This window comes from Triturus cristatus, chromosome 8 (assembly GCF_964204655.1).
Source record: "Triturus cristatus chromosome 8, aTriCri1.1, whole genome shotgun sequence".
Classification (NCBI taxonomy): domain Eukaryota; kingdom Metazoa; phylum Chordata; class Amphibia; order Caudata; family Salamandridae; genus Triturus; species Triturus cristatus.
The window spans coordinates 1,200,518,944-1,200,534,735 of NC_140591.1; the positions used below are offsets into that span (position 1 = coordinate 1,200,518,944).

Genomic DNA, 15,792 nt, shown 5'->3' on the forward strand with positions numbered 1-15,792 from the left:
AGCCATCTGTCTATGGCTATCCCGGGTCTTGTGGGTCGTGGTAAGTGGCTTGATTAATGGCTGCAAGCTGAGCAGCCCAGTAGAATCTCTTGATATCGGTAAGGCTTATGCCACCGTCCTACCAGTTGAGGACTAATTTTTTATGCGCTATGCGAGGTCTCCCATTCCAGATCAGTTCACCCTGCAAACTGTCTATTTCCCTAAAATAGTTGGCTGGCACCGGATTAGGAGCATTTTGTAATGCGTACAAAAAATGGGCTAGAGACATCATTTTAAATAAAGCTGCCCATCCAAGGAGAGAGAGGGGCAATGTCCCCCAGGCGACAACGTCCCGCTGCAGTCTTTGTAGTGGTTTCTAGCATAGTGCAGTTTAGGATCAGGAGTGACAAAGATACCCAAATAACGAAATCTCTTTCTTGTCAAGCCAGGCGATCAATTTGCCGGCCTTGTCCCCCCCCCCCCCCCCATTCGTAGAGTCTACCATCTCTTTCCGCGCCCCATTCCCTCGCTTTATCTGTTGCTATGTGTTTGTATTCTTCCCCCTTGAGGTGCAGGAGGTGCGACGTGTCTGGAGATGGATCCTCCGCTGAGAGCCTCTCAAGGTCCAAAATGTCAGACTCCATTTTTTCCAGCTCTTTGTGTTTCTCTTTCTTGGTTCCAGCTATGAGAGATATGGCACTACCCCGGACAACCGATTTAAAAGCCTCCCAGAGTATTTGTGGAGATTCGACCGAGCCCTGATTCTCCTGAAAGTACAGCCGGATAGTTTTTAGGAGTGCTTTTTTAACCTGCGGATTACGCAGACACCATGAGTTAATTGGGGCGAGTCTATCCGTCCGTATCTCTCCCACTCCCACCTGCACCCACAAGGGGGAGTGGTCCGAGATGCCCCTAGCTAGATGTTTGACCTCTCGAATGTAAGACGTTTGTGTAGCAGGGGTAAGTACATAGTCGTTGCGAGAGAAGCTCTTGTGTGCTCCTGAAATAAAGTGTATTGTGTACTGGCAGGGTGGAATGCCCTCCACGTGTCTGTAAGCCCCAGGGAATCGAGAAAGTCAGGCAACCAGCGGTTTGACATAGTCAGGTCTCTTGGAGGGCACCGGCCCATGGATCCAGAAACTACGGCGTTGAAGTCCCCACCCACCAGGAGGAGACCCTCAGGGAGTCCCAAGAGAAGTGTACCTAGGTCAGTGAATGTCGAGTTTTGGAGACCGGGGGGAACGTATGTTGAGATTAGATTAAGGGTGCGGCCCTCCCATCTCCCTGTGACAGCCACATATCTGCCCCCGTCATCAGCGTGCGCGTGTTGCAGAGTAAAGGGACACATGTTTTTTAGGAGGATGCCCACCCCTCGTGAGCTGGTAGTAAAGCCAGTGTGAGTGACCATTTTATAGCCCCATCGGTTGAGGGCTCTACAGGTGATTCCCTTTAAGTGAGTCTCTTGGAGAAGCACTACGGGGGAGCGACGCCTGATATATTGTAGGACCAGTGTTCGCTTTAGCCTGTCCCAGAGTCCATTTACGTTCCAGCTAAGGAGCTTCGATTGCGCGGGCATGTGTGCGATTATTATTTGTTTATCGTGTGCAAAATATCCGGCAGTCTCATTTCAAATATCAGGGTTGAGGCACGTTCTGAATGAGAGCGCGTCGCTCGTGTTGCACTCCGGGGTGGAGTTTAATTATCCAAGGTAAATCAAAAGTACATGAGATGTTTGTTCATCACGTTAGATTCTTTAATAATCGTTGAGTTCCAAAACGTTGTTGATGTACATATCACATTTCATTCGGTATAATCCAAAATAATCTTAAGTGCCCAATGCATTTCGGGCTAGCAGGGCCCTTCATCAGGGGCAGCACTGCAAGGAAGGAAAAACAGGAAATCAGCCTACATCCTGGTGGGTCATAACGAAATTCATGCCACATACAATTGTAACGGGTAAAAAATTAGAGACGTGCATCTAAAAATCGTTGAACCACAAGTGAGGTACATGAAAAGGTGCCAATAAGAAGCAAATCAGAAAAAATGGTCCAAAGGAAATAGTGCAAAGGAAAAGAGGGGCGTAGAAGATTACCGCAAGTAAGCCGGTGTGTCCCAGATGTTAAGAAAAAAGAGTGCAAAACGTGAGCAAAATTGTGGGAAAGAAGTTACCAACTACCCAAGTCAAGTGGCGGGTAAAAAAACAAACGTCGCTAAACACTTACGGTATCTTAGGATTCTAGGTCGGCAGGTCGTTGGGAATAGACGTGTTTCATGATGAGATCCTCAACGAATAGGTCCGCCGCTTGTCCTTCCGATTTTTCAGTCACCCCAATAATCTGCACGTTGTTGCGTCCGGAGCGCCCTTCAAAATCATCTAGCTTGTCTTCCACCTGCTTCTTGAAGGCACGTAGGTCCCTTAGGTCGGTTTGGAGCTGTGAGACATCATCCACAAGACTAGACGAGGTGACCTCGAGCTGCTTGACCTTGTCGCTCATCTTGGAGAGGTCCGCCCTTATGAGGGTGACTTCCACCGTTACAGCGTCAGTACGCTGTTCCATCGATGTACGCACTCCCGCAATGGCGTCCATTACGTCCTTCAGAGTATGTTCTGGAGGTGCACTCCCTGCCTCTGTGTTCGGTTTGTCCTTCGTTGTCGGATCAGGGGAGTTCGCTTTGTGGTAGGTGAAGCGGTCCAGTCTGTTCTGTGGCGGCTCTTTGGTACCTTTAGTGTTGGACATTGTGTTGGGATACCGGCGATGCACACCGTGCTGGGCACCTCCCCCTGGCCACACTATGCTGCTCTGGCCACCAGCGGCGTATCGCGTAGACCGTCACACAGGGGTATAATGACCACCCAGGATGGGCAGTCGGCCCAGTTGTGTTTGGTGGGGTCCCCCAGTTAGTAGCTGCCCCGTAGCCGTTATTCCAAAAGTTTCAGGCGCTGTAGGAGGCCTCAAGTCGCTGCAGGCAGCGTGCAGTAGCTCCTAAGGTGTGGAGTTTATTACGGAGGCAATCCGTTGGTGTGCACTGTTCTTAGCGCGCTCCCCTACAAAGGGCGCCCTCGGCTGTGGTGGCGGCCGCGCACGGTGATATTGCGAGAGGGCCGAGTTGGATCAGTCTCTTGGCGAGGGAGGGCAGCTGGGGAGGGGGGACGAACCCGCACCACTCACCGCATGCCACCGGGTCGGGGGAGACTTCCGCCAGCCGCTTGGAGAGTCGCGTGTGTTCTGTGAGCTGGCGCGGCCCCGGCTCCTGCCACCACAGTCCCCGGCTTTCAGTACCATGCAGGCCTCTGACGGTGATCTGCTTCGGAGCTACCAGATAATATTCCGGGCAGCTCTCCGTTCACTCCGGCACCGAGGGCTTCCGTTCAGGGGTGTCCTAGCCCTGAGGAGCGGATATCAGTGTCAGGATTTTGAGGAATGCGGGTGATGCTGCGGTAGCTGGACCGCTACGCGGCCATCACGGTCAAGCGCCTAGCCACGCCCCCGGCTCCACTTTCTTGATGTTAATATTGCAAAAACAGAGAGGCCATTTTCGGCAGATTTTAAATGTGATGATGTTGAGGAGGCAAACAATTTGCTGCCTCCAAATTTTACTGCTGCAAGTCTTAATATAGGTTTTCAGAATGTCAGTGCCCATGACGTGCCCTGATTGTGATCCTGATTCGCCAAATGCCCCACCCCCGCCTCTACTGAAGAAAGTGCCTTCCTTTGCAGTTGTCATTAGGACGACTGCGGAAATGTTGTCTGTACCTCTTCCTCCTAAGTAAAGGTAAGCTATCCGGCTTACACAATTCTTTCTGTCTGATCCTTCCAATTCGGAGTCTGTCTTGCCTTTCAGTAAGACTTTGGTTGATCTCATTTTGGCAACTGAGTCCAAAAATGTTTTGGCCGTGACTTTTCTCCTTCCTGTTGCTAGATGACATGGGCCAGTATGTGGAACCCCAAATATCTAGACACAGCATCAGACACCTGAGAATTCAGTGGTGCAGACCTCTTCTATTTTAAAATCAATCCAAACTTTTTGCCTCTACTCCTCTGGATAGTAAATTGAAGTGTATTGATGTGATGGGCAGGAAAGCTTTTTTGTTTGGCAGCTTTTCGCTGCACTCATCAAATGTATTTTTGTTCCTTATCTAGCTATCACCACACGCTTTAGGATATGGCACACAAAGGTTTGGTGATGTTGCAGGAGGAACTGCATGCGTCTTTAGTGCTGATTGTTCAGTGTGGTCAAAATGCAGCCTGGCCAGAATTCTACGGAATCGGTTGCCCACATTACAGGAATCTTCTGCAGGCATCAAAAACTTAAAGTGCAGTCAGCCTAGTGTCATGATCTGAACAGGCCACTATAGGGAACACTTATTAAAGCATTATTCTGAAAAGACGATCGACCTTCAGCCACAAACTGTGGCAGGATTCACCATTGTATTCTTTCTCGAACACTTGTCAGCATCCTTTTTTTTTTTTAAGATGCAGTTGTTACATGATGTACTATACAACAGAGAGAGGTGCATCTCCGAACCCCTCTTTTCCAATTTTTATAGGCACATTAGACATCAGAAGATATGTAAAAAAACAAAGAAAACATAAGCGGACACACAGGGTAGTACCTGTATGTTGCTCTATCTGCTAGATTTAGGTAAAACAAAGGGCAATGGCGATTTCTCTCAGACTCTGGGAGCGATTTACAAACCTTTCTGGATCATGTGATGTATGGGGAGATGCTTAAGGTGACAATTCTGTGGGTAGGTAGACTATCTACCTGAAAGAGCTGACTGATCTGCACACTACTTTTTTAAACTCTACCTTGATATAGATAGAGCCTGTGGATGGCTTAAAAGTGAGGAAAAGAAATACCTTCTCTTTTGCAAGTTTTTCTTCTCACTCACAAACAGCTAATTGGTCTTCGTCGTAAGATGCCAATTCCCATGTTATGAAGCAGCGGGGGTTGGTTTTTATGCTATACTGTTTAAGTATAACAAAGCAGTTCTTATACAAGAAGTGTTCAAAACAGCGTCAAACATTTGGCAGAAGTCCCTTTTATATCTTGAAGTGTTTTGTGTATCACTAATATTTGCCATCAATTCTGAATACAACTTAACCTTGTGCTGCGTGCAAAAATTGATAGCTTCAAATTGAAATGTGAAGATAGGTATGTAGCACTCCAACAATGCTGAGGTTTTTCTTTTATCTGAGTTCAGCAGTTAGTGTGTGATCTCTTCCCATATAAGAGGAATAGGCCTATTCATATGGATTAGAATGTATAGGATTCTCTGAAGAGCGAGGTCCTTCTTAAACACCACACGTTTAACTTGGACTCTACACTTGGCATTATATATGTTGTACAGGTAAGCATCTTGAACTTTGATGCTTCTACTCTATTACTTGTTCCGTTCATAAATCTGTTTCAGTTAGGGATGCCTGCTGAATCTGGAATAGCTCCTTTGCCTTGTTACTTGATGGTGGTTGTAGACATCTGTCGTCTCAGAAATAGACTTGGTAGTTTTTCCAAAATTCTTTCTGCATTTGTCATAGAAGTATTAACTTGAGCAAATACTCAACTGGGAGGCAGTGTAGCTATTTCAAGGTTTTGTGATTAATGTTTTAGGCCCACAAAGACTTGCTGCTAGATTAAGGATCCTCTAATTTTAGATGTATCATGGAGATGTATTTGTTACAAGTGTGGGGATAACTCCACTTGAATAAGGGATCTGATAAATACCGTCCAGTGTTCTGAGTGCACAGTGACACCATGTAGTTTACAAAGTTGCATTTTCACAGGTTTCCTCCTTTTCAAAATCTTTGTTCTGGGATCTAAATCTTTTAATGTCAGCTTTAACTCCGAGTCCTATTTGAGCTGTGGCTATCAGTGATAATAAATTGGTGTCATGAAAAAATGCTTTCTGAGTGGATATCTTGGGCTGGAAGGTTAGTGATATGCAAAACTGTGCTCTAAAGTGCCTTACAATGGTTTTTCACTGTGACTAAGTTGTGCTTCAGATCCCTCATGTGTTGCTGAAGGCTTAGAGTTTCAAGATGATTAACCTCTTGGGTGCTAAGAGTGCTGTAGCCTTCCTCAGCACCCGTGCTCAATGTTTAGGATGTCTTCGGCATGTCCTGGCACCAGAGGCAGGAAATCAGGACAAGTGGGTGAATGCTTACCACCGTAAGTATTTTGTGGATTCCTGGTGAGTCAGAAAGTTTGTCACAGTAATGCAAGGAAAATGCACAATTGTAGGCAAAGTTTGAGATGTGCATGGTATTGTAAGTGAGAGAACGTTGTGGGATCCACATATGGCACACCACCCTGGACTCCTCTGGTTGTCTAGGTTTCAGAAGTGTCTCCCTTTGGTACGTTTCCCTGGGTGGCCGCTGAACCCTGGCCCAAAAAACGCAGTTACCCCCATTTCCAAGTCTTGTAATTTTTGTAGCAGGAAATGTTGATGTCTCCACCTTATGGTTTGAACCCTATCCTGTCCAAAAGAGGTTCCATTTTTATCAAGAGACCAGGGGAATGCTAGGTGGTAAATGATTTCTGGCTCTCCACAGATTACAGAACTTTTCATCACATAAATGTGAGGAAAATTAGTTTTTTAGTCAACATTGAGGTTTGCAAGGGCTTTTCGGTAAGAAAACCAGGTGCAAGCCACACAAGTCACCCCTCCCTGTCTAGTTTTCAAAAAAGGACAGGCTTGCTAGGTTTCACTAGGTGTGTTGGCTGAGCTAGGGCCCAAAATCCATAGCTACCCACATTGCAAAAACGTGTTTGTTTTCAGTGGAAAAATGTGATGTGTCCATGTTGCATTTTGGTGCCTTTCCTGTCATAGTCAATAGACCTACCCACACAGGTGAGGTACCATTTTTATTAGGAGACTTGGGGGAATGCTAGGCGGTAGGAAATGTGTTGCTCTCCACAGATCCCAGAACTTTTCATCAAATAAATGTGAGGAAAATGTGTTTTTTTAGTCCGTGAAGTTTACTAATGCTTCTGGGCAGCAAAACCTGTTGCAAGCCACACAAGTCACCCCACCCTGGATTCCCCTGTGGGTTTCTTTTTCAAAAACGTACAGGGTTGCTAGGTTTCTGCTGAGCAAGGGCTCAAAATCAAGAGTTACCCTCATTGTCCCAAAAAAAAAAAAAAACTCAGTTTTCAGAGGAAAAATTGTGTCCATGTCGCGTTTTGGGCCCTTTCCTGTCGTGGTGCTATGCCTACCCACACAAGTGAGGTACCATTTTTATGAGAAGACTTGGAGGAATGTTGGGTGGTTGGAAATTTGTGACTTTAATGGGATTCAGAAGTTTTCCTGTCAGAAATTTTAGGAACATGTGTGTGTTTTACTCAAAGTTTGAGGTTTGCAAGGGCTTCTGGGTAAGAAATCTGGTGAGAGGTCACCCCACCATGGATTCCCTTAGGTGTCAGAAATATACAGGTTTGCTAGGTTTCCCTAGGTGCTGGCTAAGCTAGTACACGAAAATGCACAGCCCCCCACATTGCAAAAAAGGCCCAGTTTTCAGTGGAAAAATGTGATGTGTCCATGTTGTTTTGGTCCCTTTCTTATTGAGGGCTCTAGTCCTACCCAGAGAAGTGTGGTATAATGTTTTTTTCCGGGAGACAAGTGTCATTACCAATTGTATTTCTCTGCATTTATGCCTTCCAAATATGCAGTAAAAATGATTCTCCCCTAGGGAAACCCAATCGAGCATATATGTCTCAATCAACAGACAACACTCTGTGGTGGTTGTTATGATACGTTACCACCTTCCAAGGGACAAAAGACATATACAATCTTCCACAAACATTCACAGCAAGATGATTAAAAACTTGCATAAAAAAGTAATAATTACTCAACTGTACAATCCCAAAGGTCCAAAAGTCCCAGTACAAATAATATATCCGTGGTACCCAAATTACCCTTCCAAAACATTGATCGTTCATATCTTATTGCCCAGTGTCAGCCTCCCTGCAATTATTTTTTTTATCCATCCAATTCTTTCTGGGGTTATATTTTCCACCTTTCAATTGCATCCATACCCATAGGTATATGACCAATTAACACTCGAGTTACACACAAGCGTTCCAGATTTACCATTGCAATCGGACAGTCGCCTCGCTAAAAGGAACACCATTCAATTCTCATCTGAGCTATAATACTACCATTAGGAACACATGTTTATCATTCTCACAAAAGTCCCTTTCCCACTCACCAAAGTGAGATGGAAACCCTTTTTAATATTCTATGTGTTTAACCTGTGGAAATAATATTTCCCAAAAATAGATCTGAACATCCTATAATAACGGATTGTTGCGAACCTTTGATCTTTGTGGTATGAGAAAGAAGTGGTGTCTGTTGGTTGAAAGACCCATATATGCTTGAATTGGTTTTCCCAAGGGGAGAATTATTTCTACTATTAATACGGTGCTCTGTCCCCTTAGCTTGTGGAGCCCCTCTCTGTCTAGTAGCCTTCCAAATGTAAGCCAGTGTGTAAGAAAGAAGACATTTTAAGAAATACCCTATAAATTAGATGCTAGTATGGGTACTCACAAATTTAGAGATGTGTAAATAACCACTCCTGCTAAACGCCATGTCTTGTGTCTATTTCAGAAATACATAGGTTTCCAGGATACCTATTTATCGCTCTTTATATTTTACCATATGAATTGCTGTATGCCCGGTACACAATGAAAAACCATTGTAAGGTGCAGCTCAGTTGTTGGCTCTGGGTTCCTTGAATGCTCAGAAATCCTACATACCCTATATATCCCCGCAACCAGAAAGGTCTAGCGAACGTAATGGTATATTGCTTTTGTAAATCGCCCATCATGACAAGAAGTTACAAATGAAAAAGTCACAAATGGCCGTTGTTTCCTACATATTTTCAATATTTTTTATTTCAATAATTAGTTTATTTTGGAATACCTTAAGGGATCTACAGAAATGACCCCTTGCTGAATTCAGAATTTTATCTAGTTTTCAGACATTTATAGCTTCCCGGTAACACCCATGGGTTTTACAGCGGTTACCACCACAAACAAAGTAGTTGAAAGCACAAAATTGGGAAAAATAGACTACCTTTAATACTGTGTTTAAAAAAAAAAAAAAAAAAAAAAAAAATGCTTTTGATTCAGCTCTGCATGTTCTTGAAAGCTGGGATGATGGTAACTTTACCACAACAAACCTTGTGTTGATTCCATTGTAAGGAATAAAACCACACTTTTTTGCAAAGCTCTTTTATCCTATTTTTCCCCCAAAAAGCCAAAGTATAGCTATATTTGACTATTTTCTCATTCTCCTTCAGGGGAGTCCACAAAACCTAGGTACCTTTAGAATCACTGGGATGTTGTAAAAAAAGATGCAAATTTGGCATGGTTACCTTATGTGGAAAAAAAGTTAAGAAGGCTTAAGCGCAAACTACCCCAAATAGCAAAATAAAAGGGCCGCTCATTCTAGGGGTAAAGGTTTAGCAGCGAAAGATATAAGACATTTCATGCTGTTTATCTGTATTATGATGCTGAACAAATTCACCATGTATGTCAGGATGTCACACCAACTGTGTGTAACATACAGCTTCTAAAGGTTCTGACACATGCTGAGTTTTATCCTACATTAAAGGGTACTTGAAATATGAGGTCGAAGGAGAGATCATCTTTAAAGTGATGAAACTCCGAGGTGACTTGCAATATCCTTTTGAACCTTAATGAATGGTCACACGATCACCTTTCCCACAAACCACTTAAATCCTTTGTGCGTAGCACTTCAAATGAAAGAGAGAGCATGTTTACAGGCATGAAGAATAAAAATAGTATCTCTTGTGCAAATTAAACATATTAAAAATGCTGCTAAGTATTTGTTGCAAAAAGATATTCGTCCGTTTATTTGTTGCATTTTTTTCACTTCAGTTTATCAGCCAGGGTGCGTTACCAACCAAACAGTAAGTGGAGTGAGTTATTCAGTGTGTTTAGGGGCCCGAGGGATGTATATTAGCACCTATGCTTTTTATCTTCTATATAAATGATCTTAACCCCCTTTTGGCCCTAAGTGGACAGGATGTCTCCTGTATAGCATGGCAGCAAGTGCCAGCTTCACTTTATGCTGATGATGCCATTTTACTAGCTCAGACACCACAAAACCTAAAGCAGTTACTCTAGTTTTCACCACATTTATGTCCGGTTTAGAGAGGGACATAAACTATAGCAAGTCCCATAATATGGCTTGTGGTGTTAAGAAATCTAATCTGAGACCCATTAATTGTAAAGGCAATGCTTTGTCATTGGTGAACAGTTCCTCATTTGAAGGTCTATTTTGATTAGTCTAGAACCTGGAACGACAATGTTACTGCTAGACACCTTAAAATATGTACAGTCAGTCGGTCCCCTTTCAATTTAATGCTGTTGGTTCGGGGAAACCAATAGCACCATATCTAATAGAGACTTCTAGCCTCAGCATTTCCCATAGGTGTCAGGCTGGATCCAGAAGATTTTTCGAAAGCAGTACTCCTGGGTGCTGGTAGATGGCGGTGATCTGCTCCGCGTCAATTGCCGGAGTCGTCCATGTCGGAAGTTATGTTGCGGTACCTATAAAGGTGCCTCCCAGGTGCGCTGACGTCGGTTCTTTTCTTTCTGTGCCAGCCAATGATGACCTGGAGTAGAACTACCCCTCTGTCACTTTTTGACAGGCCTTTTGTCAACTTTTTAAGGCTTCCCTCCTGGTGTGTCGAGGATGGTTACGCGCAAGTCTGGTTTTAAGTCCTATAGTGCCTGTCACTGGCCGATGTCTGCGACTGACCCGTACCTCATTTGCCTTAGGTGTTTGGAGCAGGCCATGACACCAAGACGTGCTCCCATTGCCGAGCGATGACTCCGAAAGCTTTGAGGGAGAGGTACCTGAAGCTGCTAGAGTTCCAGCTTGCGACTCCGCTGCGGTCGAAATCCTGGTTAAGGAAAAGGTCCCAGGATAGCTTATGGAGCCCCAGTTCTCTTTGTCCTGCTTAGTCATTGGGGAATTCAGGTAGGAGAAATAAGAAGAGTAAGAAGTTGCAGCGTTCTTTGACTTCTCATTCGTGAGCTGACGAGAGGCGGGAGCCCTGTTGTTCTTGCCCTTGTTCTTCCGTACCTGCGCCTACGCTTACTCTGCGCCTTCCTTAATATCCGAAGGCTGGAGTGACCCCAGCCCAGCCGAAAACATCTATGAAGCCATGTGTCTTATTTTTGGGCTGTCTGACCCGGATGATGCGCCTTCAGGGTCGGAATTGGCCCCCCATGGTTCCGCCCTGGCAGCTCCGGTGGGCCACCAAGGATCCATTACTGAATTTGGACCTGTGCCGACCTAGCTATCTTGTCCGTCCCCACTGCCGATCCCAAAACCTGCTTGCCCCCCCGGCGGAGCCGTCCCCATCGTCATCCATGAGTCTGACACAAAGCGGGAGGGGCTTCACCCGTCGCCGACCACAACAGGAGCCTTGCCTCCCAGATCGGAGCCTGAGCCTTATGTTCACTGACTAGATCTCGGGGAAGACTGGAAGATGTTACTGAATCCTTTAGAATGCCAGCTCTATGATGAACAGAATGTGGACTGGTGTGACAGCCTGGGTGAGGCCAGCTGCCTGGATTGTTCTCCAGATGCTGGTCTGCTTTCTCCCCCTACTGTGGTTACTGAGGAGGGTGCATCATACGCAGTGGTGGTTCGTAGGGCAGCAGAGGGTCTTGATCTTCAGTTGCCCACGGTGGCAGTCAAGTCTAATCTCTTGATGGGAGGTGCTGCAACTAGAAGTCTACACATTGGAACCCTTACTCCCGTTCATTGATGCCCTCACTGCCATCCTTTTGAGTACCTGGTTCAAACCCAACACAGGGGTGCCTGTGAATAGGGCATTTGCCCACTGCAATCACCCCGCACTTGGGGACCCCATCTTCCTCACCCTACCCCTGAGAGCTTGGTGGTCCAAGCTTGTACCTCCCAAGGCGTCTTCTCTCCCCAGGATAGGGAATCCAAGAGGCTGGACTCATTTAGGAAAATGTTTTCTTCTGCCACCCTGGCATTGCAGTCTGTGAACACCGCATGCCTTTTGAGCAGTTATTCTCACACTGATGTGCAAATAATGCCATAAGTCCCAGAGGAGGCCCAGGCTATACTCTCCCAAGCTGTTACTGACGGGAGAGATGTGACTAAGTTCACAATTGGCTGTGTACTCAGCACGACGGACTGGGCAGAATGGTTTCAACAACAGTGGCCCTTAGGCCTGGTTGACAACGACTGGCTTCTTGGGGGATGTCCAGGCTTCCCTCATGCACATGCCCTTCCATGGCAGCCATCTCTTCGGAGACGAGGCCCTATATCCACCCCAATCTGCCTTGCGCTCCTTTCGTGGCTACAGAAGGGGTGTCCAACGGTGCGAATTCCAGCCCAACCACGGCGTCGCGCAGGCTCCCCAGCATCTGCGTGCCCAAGGGATCTGTACCCACAGACCTCATGGGTCAGGTAGCCAGTGGTCTGGTCACTCCGCCATCTCCCACCCTACAACAGCCTCCACACCCTCCTAGTCTGCCCCTTTAACATCATGGGCTCCCAGTTGTCAGCAGGATTTGCTATCACCTGCCCCTCCGGCAGTCCATAACATCGGACAGGTGGATTTTGCAGATTGTCTGAAGGCGCTACTTCCGCCGCTTCAACACTACCCCTCCCTCCATGCCACCATCCCACGATCAGCTGACTGAGGTCATTGCTGTCTTGGCCAAGAGAGCCATAGAGAATTCCGGTGCCAGAAGTAGGCTGTTGTTGTTATTCCCGCTACTTTATTGTTCACAAAAAGGACAAAGGTCTTTGCCCTATCCTCGATCTCCACACTAAATCTCTTCCTCCAAATGGAGAAATTCAAAATGCTCATATTAGCTTAGGTCTTGTCTGTTCATGACCCAGGAGACTGGATGGTAGCATTGGACATGCTGTATGCCCATTATTATGTCACTGTCCTGCCTGCTTACTGGTGTTATCTGCTGTTTAAGGTACGCCACGACCACTTTCAGTTCACCTTGCTTCCTTTTGGCCTTACCAGCGCCCCTCAGGTGTTCACCAAGGTAATGTCGTTAAATTCTGCTGATCTTTAGAGGTAAGTGGTGGAAGTTTTCCCCTACCTCGACAACTGGTTCCTAAAGGCGGTCTTGCCCCAGGCTGCCGTCTCCCACCTCCAGACTAAGACTAACCTTCCGCACTCGCTGGAGTTCACTATCAATGTGTATGTCACACCTGATTCCCACTCAGATGCTCCCTTTTATTGGAGCTGTTCTGGACACTGCATTATCGGGCTTATCCTCCTGAGTGGCGAGCCCAGGATATTCAGGCTATGATACCGATGTTTCAGCCTCTAGCCTTGGTTTCAGTGAGACTGTCTCTGAGGCTGCTTGGCCTCATGGCCTCCTGCATCCTGCTGGTGACACATGTCAGATGGCATATGCGGGCTCTGCAGTGGGACCCAAAGTTCAAGTGGGCGCAGCATCAGGGCAATCTCTCCGACCTGGTCCAGATCTCAGAGGGAACTGCAAATGATCTTCAGTGATGGCTAACGGACTGCACTCGGGTCCGAGGAAGACCCCGCTCCCTTCCTCAGCTAGATCTCACAGTAGTGACAGATGCGTCACTCCTGGAATGGGATGGCTTCTGGGAGAGGTGGCGATCAGAGGACTCTTGACGTCTGGTGGAATCCGGACTCCACATCAACATGCTGGAGCTCTGGGTGATCCGACTGGCATTGTCTTTCTACCCTCCATCAGCGGAAGGCTGGTTCATGTGTTCATGGACAACACCACTGCCATGTAGTATTGCAAGAAACTAGGAGGGATTAGGTCGTGAACCCTTTGTCAAGAGGCCCTGCGTCTCTAGACATGGCTGGAACGCCAGGGCAGACCAACTCAGCCGAAGATGCCTAGCAGATCACAAATGACGTTTCTATCTGGAGGTGGTGCAAGGTCTGTTTCATCAGTGGGGAGAGCCTTGGTTAGATCTGTTCGCCCCCACCGAGAACGTGCAATGTCAGCAGTTTCGCATGCTGGAGTTTCCAATGCGGAACTCACTCAAAGGTGCTTTTCATCTTGAGGTGAGCTCAGCCCTCCTGTACGCCTTTCCGCTCATGCCAATCCTTCCCAGAGTTCTCAAGAAGATCAAAAACGACCAGGCCCAAGTCGTCCTTGTAGCTCCAAACTGGGCATGGAGAGTCTGATATTCCGAGCTTCTGAGCATGGCCAACGATCTTCCGGCTGCCCCTTTCGGAAGATCTTCTGTTCGCAGCAGCAGCGGAGGGTTCTTCACCCAAACCTGTCTATTCTCCGCCTTCTTGTGTGGAGATTGGGTGACAACAGTTTTCAACCTTTCTCCCGAAGTCTGTAACGTTACATTGGCAGCCAGGTGTCCCTCTACCAAGACTGTGTACACCTGCCGTTGGAAGAAATTTGTGGCATGGTGTATAGAAGGTTCTGCTTTTCATTCTTACTCTTACCCAGCAGGATTCTGCTCTAGGCACTCTTAAGGGCTATGCGCCTTTTTTGCCTTCATCTGGTCGCCTGATGAACCTTTGTTGTTCAAGTCCCCTATTGTAAATAGGTTCCTTAAGGGTCTTACTCATCTCTTCCCTCCGTCACCATTCAATATGCCTCAGTGGGGCCTTAATTTGGTTTAGACTTTTTTGATGTGTGCTCCTTATGAGCCTTCTCATCTAAGCCACCCTACCTATCAGTCTATCCTGACAAAGTGGTGCTTCGCCATCTGGCCTTTTTTTCTGCCAAAAGTAGTCACTCCTTTTCATGTAGGCTAGTCCATCACTTTTTGCCTAGTTTTCCTCCTCCACATCCTTCTAAGGAAGAGGAACGACTCCACTGTCTGGACCCAAAAAGAGAATTGTTGTTCTGCCTTGGCTTCATGAGAGAGTTTTGGGTGGAGGACCAACTCTTCATGGAGTTTGTTGGTGCAAAGAAAAGTCGGGCAGTGCGAAGCGGACCATATCCAGAGGGGTCATGCTCTGCATCAAAATCTGCTATGCACTAGCCAGGAAGCAACCTCCTGAAGGCTTGCGGGCTCATTCCACTAGAGGTAAAGCTGTGACCACTGCGTTAGGACACGAAGTTACAGTCCTGGACATCTGCCAGGCAGCAGTGTGGGTGTGTCTGCTTACGTTTAACAAACACTACTGCCTAGACAGTCAGGTCCTTAGGGATGGGCTTTTTGCCCGTTCGGTCCTGTATGACTTTCTCATCTGAAATTGGTTAGCAGACCCTCCTCCGGGGACTGTATTGCTTGGCTATCTCTTCTATAGTAAGGAATCTGCAGCTAGAAGTCTCTATCAGATGAACAAGTTATTTACCTTCGGTAATGCCTTATCTGGTAGAGACTATATCTAGCCTCAGATTCCTTACTGACCCACACATCCTCCCCATTCTGCAAACTGATTTCTGGAGACAGGGATGATTCCTTTCTGTGCCCTAGTTTTGACACACCAGAGGTCCGTGTTCTTCATGACTCCGTGCTTCTGGCTTGGAAAGTCGTGAAAAGAAACTGACTTCAGTTCACTTGGGTGGTGCCTATATAGGTACTGCGACGTCACTTAACGGACGCAGAGCTGATCAACGCCACCTACTGGCGTGCAGGGGTGCTTCTCACAAAAAATCTCCCGGATACATTCTGACGCCTTGGGGAAATTCTAAGGTAAGGAATCTGCGGCTAGATATAGTCTCTACCAGATAAGACATTACTGAAGGTAAGTAACTTGTTGTTGTGGAAATATATAACAGTGTGCTCCAGTGGTTACTTATGGCACTGGTGTG

The 15,792-nt window shown here is 46.5% G+C and overlaps 2 protein-coding genes across 2 annotated transcripts in view; one reads left to right on the top strand and one right to left on the bottom strand.

Annotated features, from left to right (window-relative positions):
- Positions 1–15,792, top strand: part of TMEM131 (transmembrane protein 131) — a 943,143-nt gene that overhangs the window by 311,191 nt on the left and 616,160 nt on the right. The window lies entirely within an intron of this gene.
- Positions 1,700–9,065, bottom strand: LOC146805607 (uncharacterized). The gene is made up of 2 exons (XM_085620532.1): positions 2,202–9,065; positions 1,700–1,855 (listed from the first exon to the last, which is right to left on the bottom strand). The coding sequence occupies exon 1, from the start codon at positions 2,715–2,717 to the stop codon at positions 2,208–2,210; it is 510 nt and encodes a 169-aa protein (XP_085476658.1). The 5' UTR covers positions 2,718–9,065; the 3' UTR covers positions 1,700–1,855; positions 2,202–2,207.